The 26,427-nt window shown below is 37.8% G+C and overlaps 1 protein-coding gene across 1 annotated transcript in view; it reads left to right on the forward strand.

Moving 5' to 3' along the window:
• scn8aa (sodium channel, voltage gated, type VIII, alpha subunit a) overlaps positions 1 to 24,596 on the forward strand; it is a 53,874-nt gene extending 29,278 nt beyond the window's left edge. The window contains exons 16-26 of the mRNA XM_067372125.1: positions 587 to 1,057; positions 1,559 to 1,676; positions 1,784 to 1,938; positions 5,095 to 5,268; positions 13,556 to 13,678; positions 19,905 to 20,189; positions 20,289 to 20,342; positions 20,414 to 20,551; positions 20,667 to 20,771; positions 20,868 to 21,138; positions 21,252 to 24,596. Of these exons, the coding sequence (XP_067228226.1) occupies positions 587 to 1,057; positions 1,559 to 1,676; positions 1,784 to 1,938; positions 5,095 to 5,268; positions 13,556 to 13,678; positions 19,905 to 20,189; positions 20,289 to 20,342; positions 20,414 to 20,551; positions 20,667 to 20,771; positions 20,868 to 21,138; positions 21,252 to 22,399 (3,042 nt within the window). The 3' untranslated portion in view covers positions 22,400 to 24,596. The remainder of the gene's footprint in view (positions 1 to 586; positions 1,058 to 1,558; positions 1,677 to 1,783; positions 1,939 to 5,094; positions 5,269 to 13,555; positions 13,679 to 19,904; positions 20,190 to 20,288; positions 20,343 to 20,413; positions 20,552 to 20,666; positions 20,772 to 20,867; positions 21,139 to 21,251) is intronic.
• The last annotated feature ends 1,831 nt before the right edge of the window (positions 24,597 to 26,427 follow it).

The raw sequence follows: 26,427 nt of genomic DNA on the forward strand, positions 1-26,427 counted from the left end.
GTGTGCTTCAATGCAGAAAATGCTTTTTTGTTGTGAAATCTAAGATGAGTTGTACTGAAAATATGGCGATAAGACAAAATCTGTTCCAAAACTTAGTGTGGCAGCATCCTAACAGTCTTCATAATTCATAACCCTTATAAATGATTTTTAAATGTTAGTGTTACTTAGCTAATATATTCTGTATATTATGAAATATGTATTTTTTTATATATATATATATAAAATATATGTATATATAAAATTATATACAAGAAAAAGAATATATTTTGTTATATGTATTATATACAGTATATATATATATATATATATATATATATATATATATATATATATATATATAATCCATTTAATATTATAATATTATTTTATTAATGTTTATAAAAATAAAATAACAAACCAGTTTTATATTAACCAGTGTTTAAATTAAATGTATATGAAATAAATTTAAGTATATTAAATATTTTATCGATATGTTTCACTATACATTTATGATTTATAAAATGTCTCTAAAGGCAGCTGTCTAGGTTTTGAACTGAGATATCAGTGTGAGACTAACTTATATTACTTTTTTTCTCATGCCAATCAGGTCTTGAATCTGTTCCTTGCCTTGTTGCTGAGCTCATTCAGCGCAGACAACTTGGCAGCTCCCGATGACGACGGTGAGATGAACAACCTGCAGATTGCAGTTATCCGCATTAAGAAGGGAATTGCCTGGGTGAAGATCAAAGTGCGAGAAGTGGTCAACATCATCCTCGGGAGGAAAGTCACAGATGAGGCCAAGCCACTAGATGACATGTACGACCGAAAGCTAAACTGCATCGCCAATCACACGGGCGTGGACATCAGTCGTGACCTGGATTATCAGAAAAATGGCAACGGAACCACCAGTGGTATCGGGAGTAGTGTGGGCAAGTACATGATTGATGATGACCACATGTCCTTCATCCACAACCCCAATCTGACAGTATGTGTGCCTATCGCTGTGGGCGAGTCTGACTTTGAGAATCTCAACACTGAAGATTTCAGCAGCGAGTCTGAGGCGGAGGGCAGCAAAGAAGTGAGTATGCAAAAGAGCTGATGCTGTGATGCTTTCAGGCGTTGACCTAGATGCTAGCGGGTGAAATGTAATTCTTGTGGTTATTGATTTGGCCTCAGGAGTAAATGCTCAGTGATTCTAAATGGAGGTATTTGCAAATTTCTGTCCATGATATTGATATATATGCAGTAAAGTGTGGTATATTGTTTCAAAATTATGTTCAAACGTTAGTAGGCCATTAAGAAAACTACATTGTGAAACATGAATACAGATTATTGACGTTTCATTCTTAAAGTTAAATGTATCATTTCTAGGTATCTAGCAATTTTCAAACATTTTTCAAACTGGTTTACAAACACTTTTCTTGACTTGCATTGGTCAAGCAAACATATACTCCTGCCCGAAACTCTTGTTATTGATTGCTCTCTTTGTTTGAGCATCATGACCAATATTGACATAAGGTTTTGCAAGAGACCAATTACAAAATGATTTTTAAAAAAAAATTTCTCTCTTCTCAATTAGTTGGATGATATCAGCTCATCAGAGGGCAGCACCATAGATATTAAACCAGAGGTAGAGGAAGCAGTGGTGGTGGAGGCGGTAGAGGAATATGTTGACCCAGAAGCTTGCTGGACCGAAGGTAAATTGGCTTATGCATTTTTTTTACTTCTCAGTTTGCAATTTTTATATGAAATATAGAAATTGTAAAGGATTGTGAGAACAAGTATAATTTGTGTCATTTTGCAGCTTGTGTGGCCCGATACAAGTGTTGTGATGTGCCCATCACGGAGGGCTGGGGAAAGAGTTGGTGGTGGCTCCGTAAGACCTGCTATCTCATTGTGGAGCACAACTGGTTTGAAACCCTCATCATCTTTATGATCCTCCTCAGTAGTGGAGCATTGGTGAGAATGTACACAAACACAACTTTCTTATAAGGATGTGCACAAGTATTTTGTTCTATAATCAATTACTTCAGTAGAAAAATACTTCTTAAAGGCCATGTACACACTGCAGCTAAATTTCAGTTTTAAATTTAAATTTCCCTGGTACTGGTATCACTGGGGGTGGTGGGAGTTTTTCCCTCCTTTCCACCTCACTTTTTAATCGCTTATGAATGCCAGTGCACAAATTAGTGGCAATTTGGGGGCAGCAATTGCTTGAATGGTGGGTTCACTGTTATTCTTAACGAAAAACACAACAACTAAAAAGTACAATGACAAACTCGTTTATATTAAACATAGAACTTGTATTAATAAAAAGAAGTTTAAGATGGCTGTAATAAATAATAACTTTCAAATAGTTTAAATAAAAACAACTGAAAATCAGCAAACACTGTGGAATCAAATAAATAAGAAACGAATATAAACTCTTTGCTTTTTTTTGCTTTTAAAACCAAATCTTCCGCCATTCCTCCTGCTGCTGATCTGTGCTGCCACTCTTGTTCGTCTCACACTGAATTGAGCAGACGTGTTTAGTTTTTAATTGTTGTGTCTGTTCTCTAACTGAACTAAATGATTTTTATTACTATAAAAAAATCAAAACGGGTAGGCAAGTGATGAAATGGGTGTGCTGCTGAGCACCATGTAACATTGGTAACACCTACTGTCGCAGCAAGCCTAGTTGTCAGCAATGTTCCCTCTAATTTTTTTTCTCGCTGAGCCAAACTTTTTGGCCACCTGAGCAAAAACATACTTTATATTAGACCTGTACAATCAACGTAAACACACACACACAAAATGGTTTTATCATGCAACTGTAACTTTTAACTTAAATGTGCCGTTTCTGTTTTATCTATGTAGTGATATATTAAATAATATGTTTGAAAACAAGCAGTTCAGTCACTAAATTAAGCACATTTTAGGTTACTTGAGATTTTTTCACATTGCTGTATTAACTGTACCAGTCTTTACCAAGAAATTCTATTAAAAAATAATTTCTGTCCTCCTGCAGGACAGTTAAATTTTTTATAATAATATAATATGAGCAGTTAAAATGATGGCTTGGAACAACCATAATGTGTGATTGTACAGTCAATTATTAGCAACAAACAGTGTTAAACCATCAAAATTACATGTTTATTGCTTATAAATTTCGCAGATTTTATATACCAGGAGGTTTCAAGATTTTTCATGACAAGGAGCCCTAAACAATCCCCTTGTGAGATCATTTTTTTATTAGGCTTACATTATAATATAATATAATATTTAAGTATTTAAACTGATATACAGTATTATATCAGTTTAAGTGCTTCCATTTGTTTTAATATATTATAAAGTGAAAACAAATTGAAACATTTAAACAGATCTGATAGCTAAATATTTTTAAGAAAAGTGAACGTTAACTCTTTTATAGTTATCTAAACATCCCTGAAACCCACAGCACCACCACACACACAAATCTATTTAAACTGAGGTATATCACTGATGTATTTTGAGATTGCAAGCTACACCTGTGGTGGGTGTGTGATTGTAAATGTCTCAGAGTTTTGTTAGCATTCTGTGCCCATCATCCGTTATTTCCGCCACTTTTCATTAAAACATGACGTTTTATTTCACATTTCTTTTCATTTCGCGTTGCCTCTCGTGTTGAGGTATTTAGTCCGCAAACATTACAGTATTCTTACCGTGACTGTTTTGGCTCAGGGCCAGCCCGCTCACACGCGCTCAATCTTTCTCTTATATGAAACCTGTAAACCGCATTCACCGGTTCTAACTCTATAGCGACAATAACTCTATTGCGGTTGTCCAGAGCACTTAAATTATTTCTCATTTGAACTACTACAATCAAATGGATTTCCCCACACATGATTTTCATGTCTGTTCTCTGCGCTGCAGTTATTCTTTCTGCACGGCTGCGCACACGCGCATCTTAGAGGGAACATTGGTTGTCAGTTCACCTTTTAGTGCTTAATCCTGTTCTCTACACACATAGTTCACTAAATTACAGTGTGACAGTTAATTAAGTTAGTCAATTCTACATTCAAATTAACTCCCGAAAAGTGCAGGTATTGACAACCGCATTAACAAAAATTAGTGTGTATGGAACCAAACTGAACAAATAGTTGATGTATTTAAATGCTCATCAGAGATGTGTCTCTTTTCTGTATTCACAGTGCAAGAAAATCACAGGGAAATAGGTATGAGTCTTGACTCTTGCTAAATAAAAAAACAGCAAGCTAGAACAAGCCCATAATAAACCAAAATAAATCTAAATGCTTTATACTGAAAACAAGACTAAAATATTGCAACCTGCTCACTTAAATAACACACATAACCCTGATTGCTTTATGAGCCAAGACCAAACAACAATCCCAAAAACGTTGCTATGGTTACGACAGTGTCAATCATTGCGGGAGTGAGTCATGTTCCGTACACACGTGGAACGATAATTAAAGGGATTCACTTCCACATTTAAATGCAGTTGTTTATCCTGAAACTTTGCAGTGTGTGTGTGGCAAAATATTGCATGATTTACTGTAGTTGGGATTTAATTATTATATGGTCTATAATATTAAAAAAAAAAAAAAAATGTTCTTGTACTTGACAACAAAATGAAAAATGGATTCTGTTTGGATTATTTCTCTCTGACCATTGTATTAATGTCCAGGTGAGATATGTATAATGTGTAGTTCAAGCAGGAATTGTCTCATTGTAGAGACCTGGCGCCAGAGCTGGGTGATGTGATTAATGGACTGTACTATTCATTCAATTGGATCTATTTCTGGCACTGGAAATGTTCCTGTCTTTAGCACTGCTAATGTTGCCAAAAAAGGAATATAATAGAATCAACAACCTTACCTTATACAGTTTATTTTGAAAGCTGACTCTAACCTATGTTTTTAACTGAATTATTGCACAGAAGTAGCCTTCTGTTCAGTTGTTTTCCCAGAAATTCTTGTGCATAATAATAATAATAATAATAATAATACATATTATTTATATTATTTTAAAGGCATTATATTTTAGTTTTTCATTTGAAATGAAATCCACTGAGAGGTATTGTGAGCAGCTGATAGTACTTGTGGTATTAATAATGCATCCATATGTTGTGTGCTGCAGGCTTTTGAGGATGTGTACATTGAACAGAGGAAGACTATTCGTGTCATTCTGGAATATGCTGACAAGGTCTTTACCTACATCTTCATATTGGAGATGTTGTTAAAGTGGGTAGCCTACGGTTTTGTCAAGTACTTCACCAACGCTTGGTGCTGGCTGGACTTCTTCATTGTTGACGTAAGTCTACTACTTCAATCGTGCTATGTTTGTTGTCTGTTTAATAAATGTCCTTGACATGCGCATCTTGTTGATGGGTTCTATCCTGCCAAAAGCAAAACCTAGTGTTCAATTGAGTCACATCTGAACAGAAAAATGCAGTGCCAAAGATATTAATTTCTACTGTAAAGTTCTGTTGAGCAAGATTTTGTTGAGGCATCACTGTGGGGTGGGGCCACGACATGTGACGTGACACACCATATGGCTGCTTTGGACAATAAAAGCATGTAAGGGATTTTTTGTTGTTGCTTTTTTACATAGGAGAGATTTGTTATCACTTTGTGTTAAGCGGACCTAGTTTAGAAAGTGTTGACTGCTAGTAGAAGTTAACGATTAAAGACTTTGATGGATGAGTTGTGTGATTCTCATACTATGAAAATTGTTATTTCAGCATATTAGCAAAGAAAAGCAGGAATGAAAGTATCACCTTTCAGTTAAAAAAGCCAATTGCTTTATGTTAGTGTTCTTTTTCTCTACAACACATGCACATTAACTGAACCAACCTGAAAAATACTTATTTAATTATAAATTTGCTTAACGTGATTTTGGCTTACATGATTTTAGTTTTTATGAACAATTAAATTGTCAGATTTTATTTGCTATTTTAAAATGTCAGTTTTGACAAACAGCTTTGGACATTTTCTGTCTTTTCCCATTCAAGTAGATAGGAGCTGTATGTCTTTTACCTACATCAAAATTAGCTACAGTGGGCGTTACCTAGATGGTCATCGAGTGACTTGTCTTAAAGGGACTTTAGGAGCTTTGTTTAAACTGATAAAATAAATTCTTTGGCATTTCAAACAGTATGAACTCTGCATATTCATAGATCTGACAATAACATTTGCCAGTCACAGCAAGGTAAATTTAAAAGATGGCTTAAAAATAGCTGAACACTGGTGCAGTACTTTCTTTGAGCTGTCAGTTTAAAAAGGTGTTGCAGGGGAGATGAAAAGACAAATGACAAATATCTGCCCACTGTCTTGTTTCTATGCAGATGTCTTACATGGTAAACAAAAAAAACAGGATGGTTAATTTTTCAACAAGATGTGAATGTTTTGAGAAGAGTCAAATATGATCTTTTATATGAAGAGTGAAGCTGTGTGGTGTTATGCAGGGGTGAAGCTAGAAGAAAAATGGTGTGCTTATCTTGAATATAACTGATTATGTAATATATATTATTTGTGTCTAAATCGTGTTATTTCTTAAGATTACATCACCTCTTTAAGATCTATCACCCATGCATAGCCATGCAAAAATGCTAGATTTCTGCGTGACCCTGAGATGCTTGAATATCTGCCATCAAGAATGATAAACTGGCTTTAAAAATCACCATTATTGTGCAAATAATTGTACTTTTCCTTTTCCCCTTTTGTATGCAATCAATAGTGAGTTCCTTTTGTAAAATGACAGATGCCATATCCATCCTTGTATGATTTAAGTGTTGGAATGGAAACAACTAGCCAGAATCAGTCTATCAATAACAAAGATTATTGATCTATGATATTCAAGCAATTCACATTCTAAATGAACCTTGTTTTTAATTCTAGTACATATGTGTATGATGTCTATATTGTGTGAACAATAAGATATGTGTGGCCTCTGACTGGTTTCATTTTCTGCCCTGCCCTTATTGTGGGAGACTCACCAAGTGTAACATGCATTTTAGAGTCTGATATTAGTTATGAGTGGAATCAGTTATTCCATAAACACAGGATATTTTATATAACAAATGGCTGATGTTAATGTAGATCTAAATTATGAATCAAAGTATTTGATGGAAACATTTTAAGCAATTTAAGTGACTAAAATGCTCACACTTGGACTCCATACTAAGGGATTCAGAGGAATGTGATGTGGATGTGCTTTTCTCATGATATGTGGAGGACATGTTACAATTGCAGTGACGATGTCAAGATACAAATTGATTGTATGTGTGTTCTGACCTTGTTCCTGAACTAACCAAGTTTTAGCAGAACTCGTACACCTACTGTAATACTGTTTAATGAGCTGCTGTGGATATTTTTAGATGCAAACACAGTCTATCTGGTGTTTTTTATATTATATGTCCTTAAATGTGATCAGAAGTGAAATTCCATTTGCCGTTTTTGTCCACCTGAAATCTTTCCAGAAGCATAGAAAAGATCTGTTGTTTAGCACTATATAAAGAGAAATTTAGTCATTAACAAAGAATTAAATATAAAATTAATTTATTTGCATACTTATTTATACACACAGCCTGGTCCCTAAATTATAGCTGATGCTGCATTCCATTCCATTCCATTCTATCCATAATAATATAATTTTTCCAAAATTGTTTGGTTATAAGCTAGGTAGGTTAGTCTAACAGTGTACTATCTAGCTTTAATAACATGATCAGTGTGGGCAATATGACCAAAATCTTATAAGAAAACCACAAAAAATGCCTAATATAACAATCAAGTAAACACCCAGGACTAAAATAAGAACAAAGAAACAAATGACAACAGTACAAATAAATACAACATTAAGATGCATATACGTATAAACAGTGTTTTTTCCCTGTTGTTGCTGTGTAACATTAACGACTCAGACAGCAGCGGGCAAATTAGGTGTCAATTTAAGACTTACACCCCCGGTTTCACAGACAAGGCTTAAGCCTAGTCCCAGAATAAAATGCATGTTTCAGCTGTTTTAACTGAAAGTACAGTAACTTGCACTGACATATCTTAGAATATGTCACTCCCATTGTTTTGTCTCAAGATGCACACCAGTAATGCATTTTTGTAAAGCACGTTTAAACAAACTTCTTAACTGTCCTAATTGAACTAAGGTCTAATCCTGACTTAATCTAAGCCCTGTCTGTGAAACCAGGCCACAATAATGCACAAATCCAAAACTGACATGCTTTCCACATGTTTGTTCACTTAAAGTTAGTGTAGGCAATTTTGGAAACATCCCACCCTCCCTTCAGAGCGCTCTTCAAAGCCACGCCTCCTTCAAAACACATGAGCGCCAGAGCAGATTCTGCGAAGTGTCACGAGAGACTCCGTTAAATTACCTCATATCTCAAAGCACATCATTTTACAATAATAATGAACGTAAACAACTTACAGAGCTCAGTTTTGTACCAACTGACTGCTGATTCACTTTGGAAGTTGATAGTGTTGCCAGAGAAACGCATAACCGAATGCAATGATTGTATGAACATTTTTTGGTCCTTAGACTTCCACAGAAGATATATGTAAAGTTTTTTTTAATATTTAGACAACTTCTATTAGGCCATCCTTAAAAATATTTTGGTTTGCAGTAACAGTAAAAAAAAAAAAAAGGGTCAGTAGGTCAGTCTATATATTTTTTTTCAAGTATCAATGAAAAAGGGCCAGGGCCAGGGCCAGTCGCGTTTCCACTGTCACTTCCGGGGCTTGATCGTGCCTCATCGGGGCTTCCTCGGGGCCAACGGCCCGGGTTTTTCGGCCCGCCGAATACATTGGTCCAAAGCGGGCCAGCTCGGGCTTGAGGAGGGAGTGGTTACGAGCAAAGGCAGAGTTTATCTGTGTGTGGAGACGGAGGTGCCCATGATTACATGTAGGTTATCAGCTAACACCAGCATTAAAGACTTTTAAAATCATTTTAGCTCAAAACTCACTTTCAAACAGCAGCAAGTGTTTTAAATAACTTATGTTTGTGATTCGATGTGGATTCTGATCACCAAGACTATGCGCGCTATTAACATAGTAAACATGGTAAATACGACGGCTTGAAGAAATCAGAGAAATATACGTAGGCTATCACAATCATGTAATTATTTTATCTCTCAGCACGTCTCGCCTCTCAACGAGGCCATAGTGTGACATCCATTAACCAATAGTGTAAACAGTTTTTATTTAAAAGAAAAAACGTAGCCTTCATTTGTATGTAGGCCTAGGCTATTTATATATTTACAATACTTACTAAAATATAATTAATATTATTTTATTGCTTTTGTATTAGTTGTTTGAAGAGTAAAAAAAAACAAATTGGTCGGTCTTAACGCAAATTTACAACCGGCAAGTCGGTCGGACTTAAAGCAAAAAATAAATCAAAATTTGAGTTGGTCCTAAATTGACAGGGTCGGTTGGGTTACGGCAAACAAGAATATTTTTAAGGATGACCTTACTGATTGCTATTAGGATTTGAAGAGAGTTTCAACCAGAATAACAAAGTGTTTTGTGTTTAAAAAGTGTTTGTTTATAAAAAAAAAAAAAAATTGCCTACCCTACCTTTAAGACACAACCACTAAGATGGACATTTTGACATAATTATGTGTGTAACCTGACTGTTCAAGTGCAATAAGCCTAGAAAGAGAACACAATTTTGTACCCGCATGCTGACAGGCAGCAAGCGCACAGAAATGAACAGCTAGTCTTACTTCAGTCAGAATGTGCCGAATTAAATTCTCTTTCGCGGTATGCCGCGCTTTTAGAGGTGCCCTAGACTTAAAAATTGAATTTATCTTGGCATAGTTAAATAACAAGAGTTCAGTACATGGATATGACATACAGTGAGTCTCAAACTCCATTGTTTCCTCCTTCTTATATAAATCTCATTTGTTTAAAAGACTTCCGAAGAACAGGCGAATCTCAACATAATACAGACTGTTACTTTACAGTCGGGGTGTACGCCCCCAATATTTGCATATGCCAGCCCATGTTCCCAGTATTAACGTCTGGATCTGTGCACAGCTGAATCAACAGACTGGGTAAGCAAGCAAGGACAATAGCGAAAAATGGCAGATGGAGCAATAATAACTGACATGATCCATGATATCATGATATTTTTAGTGATATTTGTAAATTGTCTTTCTAAATGTTTCGTTAGCATGTTGCTAATGTACTGTTAAATGTGGTTAAAGTTACCATCGTTTATTACTGTATTCACGGAGACAAGAGCCGTCGCTATTTTTATTTTTAAACACTTGCAGTCTGTATAATTCATAAACACAACTTCATTCTTTATAAACCTCTCCAACAGTGTAGCATTAGCCGTTAGCCACAGATCACAGCCTCAAATTCATTCAGAATCAAATGTAAACATCCAAATAAATACAATACTCACATAACCCGACGCATACATGCAGTATGCATGACGAACACTTTGTAAAGATCCATTTGAGGGTTATATTAGCTGTGTAAACTTTGTTTATGCACTGTTTAAGGCAAGCGCGAGCTCCGTGGGCGGAGAGCACGAGAATTAAAGGGGCCGCGCAGCATAAATCGGCTCATATTTAATGATGCCCCAAAATAGGCAGTTAAAAAAATTTATGAAAAAAAATATATGGCGTATTTTGAGCTGAAACTTCACAGACACATTCAGGGGACACCTTAGACTTATATTACATCTTGTAAAAAACGTTCGATGGCACCTTTAATAACTCTGTTTAGTACTAACAAGCATACTTTTCATTTGCTTCACAAACCACTGACGTCATCTGCGTGACATCTCTATCCTCATGAAAAAATGCATTATAACTTGTGTTCCTGTAATTCAAATGGTGGAGAATGACATTAGTAACATCAGGGTAATGGGTTTGATTCACAGGAAATGCATTAAGTAATAAAATGGAAGTTCCTTTTAATAAAAACGTCTAACAAATGCATTAATGGATCTTGATACTGTATATCTTGCACATCTTCTGAGCACTGTGGCAGTGCAATGCTTTTTTGTTTAAGTCTTAAGATTAAGTAAGAAAATCCCACATCTGACTTAAAATGGAATGCAGCATAACACATAATCTGACCATCCAGCAATTGACCGAGTCATCCCACTGCTAAAAAAACCCCCCCTCAAGTTTGTGAGTTTGCTCTTACTACAGTCCATACCCACCCTCTGTCCAAAAACCCCTATACCTCAGCCCTAATCGAGGCTGATGGGAGCTATAGTCCTCCGTGACTATTCCCGGGGTGCTGGACTAACACTTGTGCTAGTTGGGAAGAACTCCATATCCCATAGATGGATCAAAAGTTCATTCCTCCCTTCCCCACTCACACCTGCTCTTCCCTTCCTTGAGGTAGTGCTGAGATGTGTTGATGTTGAGGACATGCAGCAGACGGTGAGTTGTCCTCCTGACTAGTCTATGCTCTGTTCCTCCACTGTTCTTTGCTTTTGCTTTTATGGGTGTGATGCTCAGGGGGCTTTCACAAGGGGCCGGCATCATATCTAGCATGTGTTTGTGTGTTTATGTATATTTATATACTGTATATGTGCCATTATTTCCTATAGTCTGTGTCATACTATATATCTGTGCCATCAACCATACAGCTTATTATTTGACTGCTCATATTTCTAGTTTGTGTGTATGTGTGTGTGTGTTAAGGGAGTGTGTGAGTTATAATCCAAATTCCAAATATATATATTTATATTATTTTTATATAATTCTTTATTAACTTAATTTAATCTGGGGAAAATTCACTTAATAATCAAAGCATTGATCACATAATGGTATGAGTGACAAACATCAGCCATTTTTGATTATGTTTTGAATCTATTCAGTTTCAGTTGACATTTTTTTTTTCCTGTCTTCATTTGGTCACAGCCACACATCTCATTGACCTTGCCTTGCAGAGCGAGAGTGCTGGCAGATGAAGAAAGCTTACACTGAGGGGCCATCTCAGCCGGTTCAGGGGGCCCCGGGGCCCTCCATAAAGGGGCGCTTGTGGGTTCCGACTGAGGCTAAAGGTGACAATTACCCCCAAAGATCACATGATCTGTAGATGAAGGAGAAAGCTTTATTGCACAGAATCTCCTGTAAAGGACTGATTTTGTGAAGATAAAATGTATAGTATAAAACGAAAACCTCTTTTTTTTTTTTTTATATGTGAAACAAAAATGTAGTTCATTTTAATTTATGACCTCAAATCAATCCAATTTTTTTTTTTTTTTCAGGAGAAATTAACAGCGGATATTTTTTGTGTGCAGAGATTATTGATGCATACGGTGCCCTTGTGGGTCAAACCTATTGAAGACTGTCAGTTCTTGGCTTGTGGTTTCTAAAATGACAGCTAGCATGGTTTCTTCAGTGAAGGAACATGATATCGTCGTGCCATTGAGAATAAAGCTTTCACCTTTAATAGAATCCCCTCTGTGAGTTGGTTAGCTTTCGATGTTGTGGACTTTTGCTGTGTTTTTACCAAGTCTTCGTCAGTGGTTGGTTGGAGGTGTGAAGGTCTGTTTGTATTCCTTTTCATAGGGGTGCTCAAGCCTGGTGTCCCAATGCCACTGCCTATCCATCAACATTTTTGGTTCTGAACAATTACAAGCTTTTGTGACGTTCTTGTTTACACCAATCCTTTTCACTGACACCTTTGACGCATGCAAAATAATCAATACGGTTCTCTGGAGAGCCATTTTGACCGATATGACCTTTCTGCCCATTCGTTTTATCCTTCCTGCTAGCATGGAGGGTGTTTACCTTTCCACAATGGATGGCATTTTGAGATTCACCAGGGCTTGAGTTCCCGCAGAGTGATTTTTGTCCTTTCAGTGCTGTCTAATGTCCATTTACTATCTGCGATCCCCTGATCTCCCCCTCTGCTGTCACTTTACTGTGTCAATGTGATGCTCTTTAAACTGTAAAATCAATGTAACTTGCAATTTGGCATACATGTACATGTTTACCTGTATTCTTTCTCACAGGTTCCATTAGTTTGTCTGTCTTAAATTAAATGGGATTAAATGCCTCAGCCAAGAGCCACATGGAGAGACAATGTTAGAAGGGCAAGGGTAAGGTTCTTGCAGTATGTTGGGTTGTTGTTTTTTTAATGCATCTGCAGGGGTCACCTCTATCTTCTCAACCCCCACGTCCCCAAGGTCTCCTAACGTACTTCATCAGCCATGTGTTTTGCGCTTCTCTGTCTTCTTGTGTTGGAGTCTTATGCTTCTCTCTCTGTCTCTTTCTTTCAACCATACGTTTCTCCACAGGTGTAAGGAAGCTCACAAGGGTTGGTGACCTCCCAAAACTAATAGAGCGCAAACTCCTGGGTTTATCCTCTGCCTCTAAACCCCTATCTGTACCTGTAACCAATACTAAACATGAGTCTTTATATATCTCTCTCTCTCCTTCTTGGGGATATATACATGTATAAATGCAGTGTTATATATGTATATACCCATCCGAACTGTTGTGTATGTGTGTAAACCAACGTTCCAGCAGCTCTAGAGGCCATCTCTTCCCTCAAGAGCTTTCTCCCGTCTAACAGTATGGATCCTTTTTTGCTTCTCTGTTTCTGTGTAGGTGTCTATAGTCAGCCTTATAGCTAATGCGCTGGGCTACTCCGATCTAGGGCCCATTAAATCACTCAGGACACTAAGGGCCCTGAGACCCCTCAGAGCATTGTCACGTTTTGAAGGGATGAGGGTAAGATACAAAGCTATAGAGCTGATCTCTCTGCATGCCCATTCAGCAGTTACAGCATGCTAGAACTGATCGAGAAAAAAAAAAAAGCGAACGACAAGGACCACCAAAACCATACCGGGGGATTTTTTTTTTAAAGACAGCCGCCAATGAAAAGGACCCATCCTTTTCATGCACACCTCTTCTGTACCACATTAATGATCCAGTCATGACGCAGCTGAGATAACTGTGAAAAATATGATGTGAAAAGCATCTAACTGAAATTGGGTGTATGATTGATTACTAGTTAACTTATGTAATTGTCAAATTGATCAAAGCTGCCTCATTACAAATAATATTTCAAATTGGCCCTGGAGGAAAAAAAATAGCATGAAAAAATGATTTACAAACCAAACACAACACCATTCAAATCCCTTCCCATTTCACACAGCATTTGATCTGCAATTGGCTGTTCATTTAGCCTGACCTCTCAACTTCTGCTTTTGATGGAGAGCCCCCTTCCTTCCATTTCTCCTCTGTTACACTGACCCTGTCTCTCAGAGAACAACCAGCAGCACAGAACAATTTACCACTGAGGTCCCCGCTTCACTAGTACTACAGCATACTAGATACTCTCGTACACTAAGGATTTAGAGCACATTTAATTGACATCTCACTAAGCTCACACATCATGCACTTCTAAAGATTGATTTAACGATTAGAAAAAATGCTTAATGTATATCTTCTTAGGTTTATCCTTGGCAGCTATGTTTTACCATAAATTTAAAATTTATTAAAATAAAAAAGGTATTTTGTCTAGATAAATGCACCTTGGTGAGCATAAGAAATATATATATATATATATATATATATATTGACCTCACACTTTTGGAATGCTAGTGTAATTGCTGTAAAATTTCATTTCAATTAAAACTATTTAAACACAGATCCACCATTGACTTAAACTATAAAAGAGCCAAATCCTGATATGGCATATGTGACCTTGGAGCACAAAAGTACACACAAGTCACATGGGTGTATTTGTAGCAATAGCCAACAATACATTGTATGGGTTAAAATTGTGCCAAAAATCATTAGGATATTATGTAAAGATCATGAAGATATTTTGTAAATTTCCTACTGTAAATATATCAAAAAATTATTTTTGTGAGTGGATATGCATTTCTAAGGACTTCATTTGGACAACTTTAAAGGTGATTTTCTCAATATTTTGATTTTTTTTTCAAATATTTTTCAAATAGTTGTATCTCCTAACAAACCATATATTAATTGAAAGCTTATTTATTCAACTTCAGATTATGTATAAATCTCAATTAAAAAAAAATTGATCCTTATGACTGGTTTTGTGGTCCAGGGTCACATTTAGCAAGAAGGCGGGGCTTAGCAAAGAGTCAATTGGTCATGGTGAAAAAATTGCTTTTTTTAACTTAAGTCAAAGTGCAAGAATACATCAGAGTGACCGTTTAACCAGAAACAATAACCACCTGTCAGTGCCGAATGTTTGAACACATACAGGTCATCCATAGTCGTCATCTTAACAAATTTGGCAAAGATAGGTACCTAACCCCTTTGATGGTTGTGAACAGTTGCACCTGGTTGTTGTCACTTTCAGTCTTTCTTCTCTTACCTGTGGACTGGTTGCCCTGAGCTTCTGTACCCTCTCCTCACCTTCTCCCTGCCCCTCATCTGCAGCACCGTGCAGCGTCCTCCTTCCCTCCCTCCCTCTCTCCCTCCCTTCATTTCACACTGTTCACTTCAGCCCATCTGGCCCCGCGCTGCCCAGCCCAGAGCAGCGGTGAGGAGCCAAGCCGCTGGAGGCTCACCTCACCCCTCTTTGCTTGTCTAGGATCTGCACATGGGACTGTAAAAAGAAAAACCCTGGGTCTGAGAGGGGAGATATTTGCTAAGCTTCTGTATCTCTCTGTATTTTCCAGCTGGTTTCCATTTGAAGCCTTTAGCAATGTGGAGTGATGTCTTTTAGATTTGATTAGTTAGGACATTTATAATAGTTACTAGGCAGTGGTTTTATAAGCAGCTAACACAGAAGCTTAGGAAATGTGCGAGACTATGGAACAAATAGCAAGAGAGAGGTTTGTGTTAGTGTTTACTTACAAACAGTGTGAAGCATAAAGAGATTCTGCAATCTCACACTGCTGTAATGACTAAAGGTATACCAGAACCCAAAAATGATAGACAAGGTTTCTCAGTTATCAAAATTAAAGCTGTATTTGATGTTATGTTTGCCCTCATGTATATAAATCTACTAACAGGGCTCCAGACTGCAACTAAAATGGTTGCAAATGCGACAAAAAAATCTAGTGACCATTGTGTTTGCATCCATATGCGGTTTTGTCAGATATAATCATGTTAGATCTTACGCAAAGAACAGTGCAAGCCATGATGTCCGAAAAAATTACTCTTTTGAAACGGTTCTTTTTAATGTTTAAGATTCATGAAACAAATTTAGTCGTTTGAATCAGACTTGCTCAGTCAGTGAATAATTCAGGCAGTAAGTTCCCTCGCTGAACCCAATTCATTTTTCAACCCAATTTGAAATGAATCAGGAACTGTTTCTTATATAATTAAAGACAAAACAAAAAAAACATTTCAATATTTTACTTTATTTTTAGTCATCGGTTAGCGTAGTCAAAGACATTTGGCTCCTAAATGTTCTATTTTAAGAGCCAGTGGCTCCCTAATCATTTTTATTTTAATCTGGAGCACTGTTATAGTATTTTATGCCGTTTTATTTTATAGTTTTTTGTAGTTATTTTGTTTCTGTCTTTCTGTCTTCTATCTCTTAATACTTTTAGTATTGTACTTAGATTAGACTGTCATTTTTGGGTGAATCAAAATGGTTTTCATAGATTGTTCTGTTTATGTACCTATAATTGGATTCATGAGGGTGTGTGAAATCAATTTCATGTAACATGTAGTAACATATTAGTCAAAGTACAGAGAGAACAATAAGTTCTTACCCTAGTGAATAATTGATTTCAATGTTCATCAACTGATATGCTGTTTTGTTTGAAATTAGCAAAAAAAAGTTAAAAATTAATAAATGATTTGACAAAGAGACACAACTTTGGAGAGAAAAACCCCCACTTAGACTGGAGTGTTTGCCATGTTTAATAGCCAATTCTCTGGCCAGATACAACAACCCAGTATAGGAAATAATTCTTGTTTGATGTATGTTTTAAATTAACTGGAAATCGATTTACCTTATTCAATTATTCTATCCTAACAGAACATTTATCAAACCCCAGCCAGCTTTGAAACGGCAGAAATCTCTCCATACTGCTGCCTCTCCTGTCCATTTATTTATTAATTTTAACAGTTCTTGAGATTGCACAAAGATGTCATGTAACACGCATGTCCTGTTCAATTGCCAATGCACATTATGCACTTTTGAAAGCCATTTTCCCTCACTTTTAATATCTGTGTCGATTCTCACAAAGATATTTTATGTCTATGTGACATTTGAACATGTAGTCTCTATTGAAAGATGGACAGTAATTCTCCTGACCAGTGCTTTTTCCTGGGGGTCTTTTCCTTTAATCTTAAGCACTCAAAATTCTTATTACTTGTCCTGTATTTCTCTTTTACATTTTGAATATGTAAAACAAATCAGCACTCAAAAGCATAAACTAAAGCATAAAGCTAAAATCAGACTGGTCCCCTGCACTTGCTGAGAGAATCCTGCCGTCCTTTGTGCCTCTCTGTGTGTTTAAGGGGGGAATATGGCTCCACTTTTCAGTATGTGAGAGATCTGCATGCTCAGCTGCCTGCCTGAGAGCTGCGGCTCGGCTGCCTAACACAGTTAGTGAGCGTCTCCTGGCACGCTCTGCTCATCGCTAATCACTGATGGACAGTGTCCTGACTGGGACAGTGGGGGAGGGGAGGGACGTGGAGGCAAATGGGGTTGCGGGGAGGATGGGTTGATGTAAAATGTTTTATGTTACTCAAGCTTGCCATGGCTACGTTAAAGTAGTTGGGTGGTGGGTTGTAGTTTTAAAGGTGCAAATGTTTGCTTTGGGTATGTAGAAGTCGTTGTGTGAGTCTGTGTGGCATATTTGTATGGAAGGTGTTGCATTCATTTTTATAAATATACTGCTAAGTCAGAAGGCTACTATTTAGGGCCATGGTCCTGGAAGATCCCAGCACCTCACATTTTATTAGTAGTACTTTAGGTCTCAATATGCATAAAATATATTCGTAAAGGAGAAAAAATATCCAAATAACCTGCTGTTTCCACAGAGAATCTGAATTGTGCATCCTCTACAGTGGCCTCATAGGTCACATAACAGTGCGAGCATGGTGGATGTAGTGTGTCAAGATTGTACTCGTACAACACACCTGCATACTTACTTCTCGACTGCTAAAAAAAAAAAAAAAATACATTCTGTAAGTTCTTCATCAAATACAGTATGTAATTTTGGACGCATCTATCCATGTTGTGCAGTGCTGGGGTAGTTCAGGACCAGAAAAGATAATCTCTTATTTTTGGGATTCAAAAGATTTCTTGAAACTAGTACTTAATTTTTGAAACTAGTATATGCAAGGAATAGTATTACCAGTGTCGTAAGGCCACCCAAGAAAAACAAAATGTCAAACCATGCTTATGTATATGCTAAATTCCACCAAATTACAAATTGATTGACAAATTAATTGCTTGTCTCTTTATAATAACCTTAAAGAGACTTAATAACTTGCTTATGAATTAATATTCATGAACTAAACGTGCACAGTGTCAACATAGAGACATTACAACCAGTTTATAGTCAGCAAGCAATAGCCCACCGCACTGCAGACATCTTAGAAGAACTGGTGTTGAAAACCAAAAGAGACTTTAATATATGTGCAGGAATACAAATGAATAATCTTTGGTTGCCGGTTTTGTCAAAGAGTATGTTGATGCCTGTCTGCAACCTTACATAATGCAAGGTGACGGCATCTTTCATACTTTTTAAAAAATGACCTTGGGAATGAATAGGCAGAAATGTTATCTTTTGGTATAACAAGGCTGAACACCTTGCAAACATAATGAAAAACTGCTTGCAGCCAAAGTCGGCTGTAAGACTTATAAGCATTTGTTTTGGAACCTGGTGCATTTTCTCCATTGGTTTGGTTTGTTTAGGCATATGTGATGGGAATTGCGCTCGGATCCGCACCAAAACAATTGCTCTGAGATTGCCTGAATGAGGTGGTCTCAGCCCGATTGCAAACAAACTCTGAGGCAATTCGCTTGAGATTTGAAAGCAATCTGACCCAACAGACCAATGAACCAAACGATATCATAATTCATAACGGGAAATGTTATATAAAATGCACCTGTGTTTGATTCTGTGAGTAAGCACATTAGTTACTGCAGCTGAAACCAAAGAGCACCTCTTCATCTTAAAATATTGTGTAATCACGCTTCTCTGTGGGAAAATGCAGTCCAGATGAAGCCTTGTTTCCTGCTCTGCTGCATTATAACATTCATATAGTGTTTGTATGCGTCTCGACACAGCCTGCTAGACAGTGCTGGGAGATCCAGAGAGAGTGCGTTTGAATTTACCACAGCAATAATACGAGTGTAGTATATCATTTAACAGCTGGAATGATGGCAACATTCGTATAGTGTTTGCGTGTGTCTCGACAGTTACAAATAAAGCCACAATAAGCTCATGGAGCGAACTTGTCAATCATCTTGATGGATGACACATAGGAAACTCTGACCAATAAGAGTAAAGTTTTACTTGCATAACATGATTTGCATAAACAAATTTTGGTACGCTTTGAAATGTTGCCTTGTGAAAGGCAAGAAAAAAATGCAACATTGTAACAAATTATGTCCCTTTTACAGAACAAAACAAGGTGTGAAAATGGCCTTCGTTTTAGCTTAGATCCCTGAGCTCAAGTTTGTCGCCTGTGTGAGACGACAACAACTAAAAAACAGCTCAAGTTGAGCTAAGAATTATAGCAAGAACTTAAAAAACATACCGTTCAGACAATGAGCTTAAAGCAGTTTTCTTGGATGGCCATGTGACTGAAACATGAATCAAAAATAGTATATAATTTGTTAATATTTGAACATGTGAGCAATTTTCATAGTGGCATTCTTTTTTTGTTGTGCCATCCAAATATGCAGCCACAAATGTGAGTGTGTTTGAATGTGTTTCTGTGGATTCTGAGCCATTTCCGGTCTCTTACACTATACCGCCTTGTCTGTCCTACTCTGCTCTAGGTGGTAGTCAACGCCTTGGTGGGTGCCATCCCTTCCATTATGAATGTGTTGCTGGTTTGCCTCATCTTTTGGCTGATTTTCAGTATCATGGGCGTCAACATGTTTGCGGGGAAGTACTACTACTGCTACAATGAGACCGAAAAGGCATACTTCGATCCCGATACGGTCAACAACAAAACAGAGTGCCTAGAATTGATGAACCAGAACTTCACTGAGGTGCGCTGGAAGAACGTCAAAATCAACTTTGACAATGTGGGCGCTGGTTACTTAGCTCTACTGCAAGTGGTAAGTCTACCTGAGTGTTTTTAGTCTCTTGTTAGATGGTACACTGGCTAAAGAAATATGTTAAAACACTGATATTAACTTTCCCTTTCTACCTCTAAGGCAACCTTTAAAGGATGGATGGACATCATGTACGCAGCAGTCGATTCGCGAAAGGTGAGATGTTTGAGCAATCTTAACTGCCACCTGAGTCAAAGGACCGGTTTAAAATATCTTTCTCTCCTCAGGTGGAAGACCAACCAAAGTATGAAGACAACATCTACATGTACATCTATTTTGTCATCTTTATTATATTTGGCTCTTTCTTCACCCTCAACCTCTTCATTGGTGTCATCATCGATAACTTCAACCAGCAAAAGAAAAAGATAAGTGTCCACTTTTTACCTTCACTTTAAACAATTTGCTCATTCTAAATAGCGGTTTTCACAGTAACTTTTGACTTTTGATTAGATTTTAACCAAATATTGTTTATGACTATACTTTGGAGGTCAGGATATATTCATGACTGAGGAACAGAAGAAGTACTACAATGCTATGAAAAAGCTTGGCTCAAAGAAACCTCAGAAACCCATACCCAGACCCCAGGTACATCACTGTTGACAAGTGAGACTTTGCCTACTGACTTGACACAAATAGAGTCCTATTCTCTAATTTGTGCTATTTTTGTCCCCTCTTCTTTAGAACAAGCTCCAGGGGATGGTGTTTGACTTTGTGACACAGCAGGTCTTTGATATTTCCATCATGATCCTTATCTGTTTGAACATGGTCACCATGATGGTTGAGACAGACGATCAGTCACCAGAGACCGAAAACATTTTGTACTGGGTCAACTTCATCTTCATTGTGGCCTTCACCTCTGAATTTGTCCTGAAGCTCTTTGCACTGCGTCATTATTACTTCACCAACGGCTGGAACATCTTTGACTGTGTCGTGGTCATTCTCTCTATCGTTGGTAAGTGAACGGCGTTTCATAGACTTTTTTCATTTACGCTTTGAAATACAGTGCTTTATTTTTGGCTCATTTCGTCCTCTTCTTCTCCTTGTTTCTTATGACCCAAACCACAGGTATGTTCCTGGCTGACCTGATTGAAAAGTACTTTGTGTCACCAACGTTGTTCAGGGTAATCCGTCTGGCTCGAATTGGACGTATCTTGCGTCTGATCAAAGGAGCAAAGGGCATTCGGACTTTACTGTTTGCCCTGATGATGTCACTGCCGGCCCTGTTCAATATCGGCCTTCTGCTGTTCTTGGTCATGTTCATCTTTTCTATCTTCGGCATGTCAAACTTTGCCTATGTGAAGCGGGAGGCTGGCATAGATGACATGTATAACTTTGAAACATTTGGGAATAGTATGATTTGCCTGTTCATGATTACCACCTCAGCGGGATGGGACGGCCTTCTCGCTCCCATTCTCAATTACCCACCAGATTGCGATCCGAACAAGGAGAATCCAGGTACTACGGTGAAAGGTAACTGTGGAAACCCTTCAGTGGGCATCTTCTTCTTCGTCATGTACATCATTGTCTCATTTCTCATCGTGGTAAACATGTACATCGCCATCATTCTGGAGAACTTCAGCGTCGCCACGGAGGAGAGCGCTGACCCACTTTGTGAGGACGACTTTGAGTCCTTCTACGAGATCTGGGAAAAGTTTGACCCCACTGCTTCCCAGTTCATCACCTTTGCCAAGCTGGGTGACTTCGCTGACACTCTGGAGCACCCGCTGCGCGTTCCCAAGCCCAACACTATAGAGCTGATTGCCATGGACCTGCCCATGGTGAGCGGCGACCGCATTCACTGCCTAGACATCTTGTTTGCCTTCACCAAACGCGTGCTGGGTGATAGCGGCGACCTGGACATGATGCGGCAACAGATGGAGGAGCGATTCATTGCTGCCAATCCTTCCAAAGTGTCTTTTGAGCCCATCACCACCACTCTGCGGCGCAAGCAGGAGCATATGTCTGCCTCAGTCATCCAGCGTGCTTACCGTGCCCATCTTATTCGGAGAGGCTTCATCTGCAAGCGCTTGCTCAGCAGCGGCAGGCTGGAGAATGGCGGGACCAATCAGGAAAAGAAAGAGAGCACGCCTTCTACTGCCTCGCTGCCGTCCTACGACAGCGTGACCAAACCTGAGAAGGAGAAGTTGGAGGAGAGTGACAGCAAGGGCAAAAAGGGCAAAAACCAAAAAGATGTCAAGGAATCTAAGTGTTAGGAACGATGGAGACGAACTCCCGAGTCAAGACTGAAACTATCTATTCCAACAAATGTATAGAAAATCATTTGCAACAAAAAACAAAGAAATCTTTGGAGAAAAAGGTTGTTTACAGACAACAAATGCACCAGTGCAAGAGGGAAGCAGCTTGGTTTTTACAGATTTAATGATGACCAAACAAACCTATGAGCTTACTGTCTTACATTTGTGCTCAGTGACCAAGATTTTACTGTTCCAACTGCAGCCAAAAGGCACTTACAAGGAGAAACAAAATAATGACCTTTGGCAGAAATCTTCGATAGGGACCACCTGCCAAAGGACGAAGCAGTACAAAGCAAACACATTATATGGATTCCTTTGCACCACCACGCGTGGAGTTCAGCATTCCTCCTCTACGGACATCCCTTTCAAACACTACACTGCCGAAATCCGACGGAAACCTCCCGCTCATCCCTGGAGGATTCTGGGACGTTGTATTTTAACCATAAGAGAACCAGTAATAATGATGTTAACTCAATCATGTGGTGTCCGCAGAAAAAAAAAACAAAAAAAAACAAACAAAACAGAACAATATGCAAGGGTTTTCAGTTGTTGTGATGAATATCTCACCTTATTTGACCCACAAAAATTAGGGGGAAAAGTTCAGCCCATGTCATTCATCTCGTCATCATCTCTTTGTTATACTTACAGGAAGAAAAAAAAAAAGACATTTTATACATGGGCTTTCACATCGATATTGGGTTGGGGATTATCAGGGTTTTGACTTGGGCTGAAAGGGACTTACTCAGACCGAGTTCCTGGTAAATAAATAATTAATTGTGCTCGTTCAATGCATAGAAATGACTTGCATGGTGGCATGTTTTGATCAGGAATCATGCATGTATAATCATAGTCCACTTGACACTGCTACTCAAACCACATCAGTGGCTTGACCATACTTTCGATGCTGTCCACTAGTAATCAAATGAAATAGATATAGCTGGGAAATGATTGGTCAATAGCAACATATTTAACTACTGGCTATGACAAGTATGTTTATACTTACCCCTCGTAAAGCTTGCTTCCTGATTAACCGATTCTCACACCATGCGTCATGTGCGTATTTCAAGGTGGCCGATCAAAGCTATTCCTTCGTTTGGATGTACAGTATGGCAACTGCACATTCGTCCACCCGTAGAGGTGTTTCACTGCCCTGGACTTGAGGAGAAGTTGGGATGAAAATTTGGAAAAACAATTTCACTCTGATCAAATCTTGGGTTCATAAACCTTGATTTGCTTTTTTGCACCAGCAATATGATTCAACTGCCCCTCAATGTGCAGCTGAGGCTCCAGTAGGGCCTTCAAAAGGTACAGCCACTAAGGTACATGCCATTTTAACCCTTACAATGCTTTGTCAGGCCTTGGTGGGAGGCAATCTCTTCGATTTTCCTGGAGGTACTTGTCTTCATGTCAGCACATTCTCATGTTTACCATTTAGGGGTTGTCAGTTGTGTTAGCATCTTGTTTTGTCTTAAAGATGTTGAGGAAAGCACTCGAGTAGCCATTTTAATGCATCCTGTAGATGTTAATAGCTTTCTCCTTGTTGAATGAAAAAGTGACTCATGAGTATTCGGTATGGCTCGGATTATACATGTAAACTGGCCTTACCCAGGAAAACAAAGCAGGCGGCAGTTTTAGAATGAAGTGATGAGTACTAGTGTTGTCTGATAGCATGCGGTTTATGATGGTGATACTACAAATTGGCTTTTTCACCTATGTTGCTACCTCTTGAGCAAACTGCCATCCCTTCTTGCTCTGGGTGCAATGGAAATTGATTCGATTTGCAACAGTAATTCTTCCGTTTACAGTTTTTTGAGTGTCGTTTCATTACCTCTTCTGTTCGGTAGGAACGAATGCTTATTCTGGTGTGGGCTAGCCCAGTACAAGATGTTACGGTGGACCACAGACAACATAATACAATGCTGATACATACTCTGTTGGTATGGGATTATGAAAGATCATAGGACATTTCAAACTGCTGGGTCAGTAGACGTACGCCACCAGAGCCGGAGTGCTGGAGAGCGCACCAGTTTACAAACCCACTTCCTCTACTTCTCAGACCCATAGGTCTGCTTACTGCCTGAGATCTCTAAATCAGCGTGGGTGCTGTGGACTTAAACCAAATGAAGCCTGGTGAAACACTTAGACTACCATGTAGTTTCCCCCAACTCCCATTTTAGTTCAGATGTGAAATGAAAAATCACTCTCACTCACTGTATGACAAGTTAATGTATCATTCAATGTACAGGATGGGGCTATGATGTACATGGCACAATTGCTGAAAAGAATGAACTTTTTGAGGAAAACTATAAGCATTGTAATATATTATTTTCTTTTAAATGGCATGCTTTGTTGTGGGTTTTGTAAATACAGAATTTTAAAGAATTACTGCTATTAATCTAATAATAAATTATAACAATGATATAGAATGGCTTTCAGCTGATGCCCTTGTCACATATTTTAATTTTTTGTTTTTCTAACACATTTCACTTTTATTAAAGGGAACCGAATGATATAATGTATCAAGAATACTCTTATTAGACAAAGAATATACAATACTTGTCAAAAGTTTGGAAAATTACATTTTTGTGTCATGTTTTTGAAAGAAGTCTCTTCTGCTCGCCAAGGCTGCATTTATTTAATTGAAAATACAGTAAAAACAGTAATATTGCAAAATATTATTACAAATTAAAAGCACTTTTTTCTATTTGAATATATTTTAAAATGTCATTTATTTCTCTGACGCAAAGCTGAATTTTTAGCATCATTACCTTCATATGATCCTTCAGAAATCATTCTAATATGTTGATTTGGCACTCAAGAAACAATTTTAAATGTATTAAAATAGAAAATAATTATTTCAGATTGTAATAATATTTCACAATATTACTGTTTTTACTGTATATTTGATTAAATAAATGCAGCATAGGTGAGAATAAGAGACTTCTTTCAAAAACATTAAAAAATAATATGTAATGTTTCCATACTTTTGACAGGTACTGTATATATATGTATAATATATGTATTATATATTATATATATGTATGAAAGGATATACAAATGAGCACTGTAATATTTCATTTATATGCAACATGTCCAGTGGATGTCGAAAAAATTATGTTGGAGACAAACTCGCGCACGATTGTTATCAGTGCTGCTTGGATATTTTAATCTGATACTGTATGATGAGAGGGTTATGCAACCAGCACACCTCTGTAACCTTGAGGTTTTATAGACACGCATACAAACACACATTTTCACGTGAATGCACATATATGCGCCGTCCTGCCTATGGACATTGTTTGGTCACCCACCCGAGCCTGAAAGTCTAAAAAAGTCATCGAGCAGTTCATGTATTGTACTCTAAAGGCCTCCCCGAACACTTCAGCGCCGGTACTCGTGGGCCTGAACAACAGTTTTGTATGCATTTCGTATCCGGTTTTTATGTGTTCAGTGGTCTGTTTCTAGTGCTACTTCACTAATTGTCGTGTGCCTTTTTCTGCATTTTCTCCATGTTCCTACATTTTCTGAATTGCATTTCACTGCAATTTTGGAGGATGGTGCCATATTTAACATTTAGTTGATGGTGGGGGAAAGACAGGAGAATACAAAATGGAGCACAATGCAAATCAGGGACTATAGTCTGAACAAGGCGTATGGTATACTGCCAGAGGAACACTAAAACCTACCAAGAAAACAAGCCCACTTCTTCCAGATTTGATGTTACGAAATCTTCTGATGTTCTGTTTTCTGTACTTTGTGTATCATCCACTTGGCTTGTAAAAAAAAAAAGTATAGCTTGCCTTCAGACTTTTATGTTTTTCCATCTTTGAAACTCACTTTTGTATCGATATTCAGTTACTGGACTTCCATTTTTAGCATGACTAAAATGCTTTCCATTTTGCTGAAAAGATTTCAAAAGTGCTTTTCAAACTGTTGTTTTGTTTGACACAGTGTTGTAGGAGGACATATAATGGTGTGTATGGCAC

This window comes from Chanodichthys erythropterus, chromosome 20 (assembly GCF_024489055.1).
Source record: "Chanodichthys erythropterus isolate Z2021 chromosome 20, ASM2448905v1, whole genome shotgun sequence".
In the NCBI taxonomy this organism is placed as follows: domain Eukaryota; kingdom Metazoa; phylum Chordata; class Actinopteri; order Cypriniformes; family Xenocyprididae; genus Chanodichthys; species Chanodichthys erythropterus.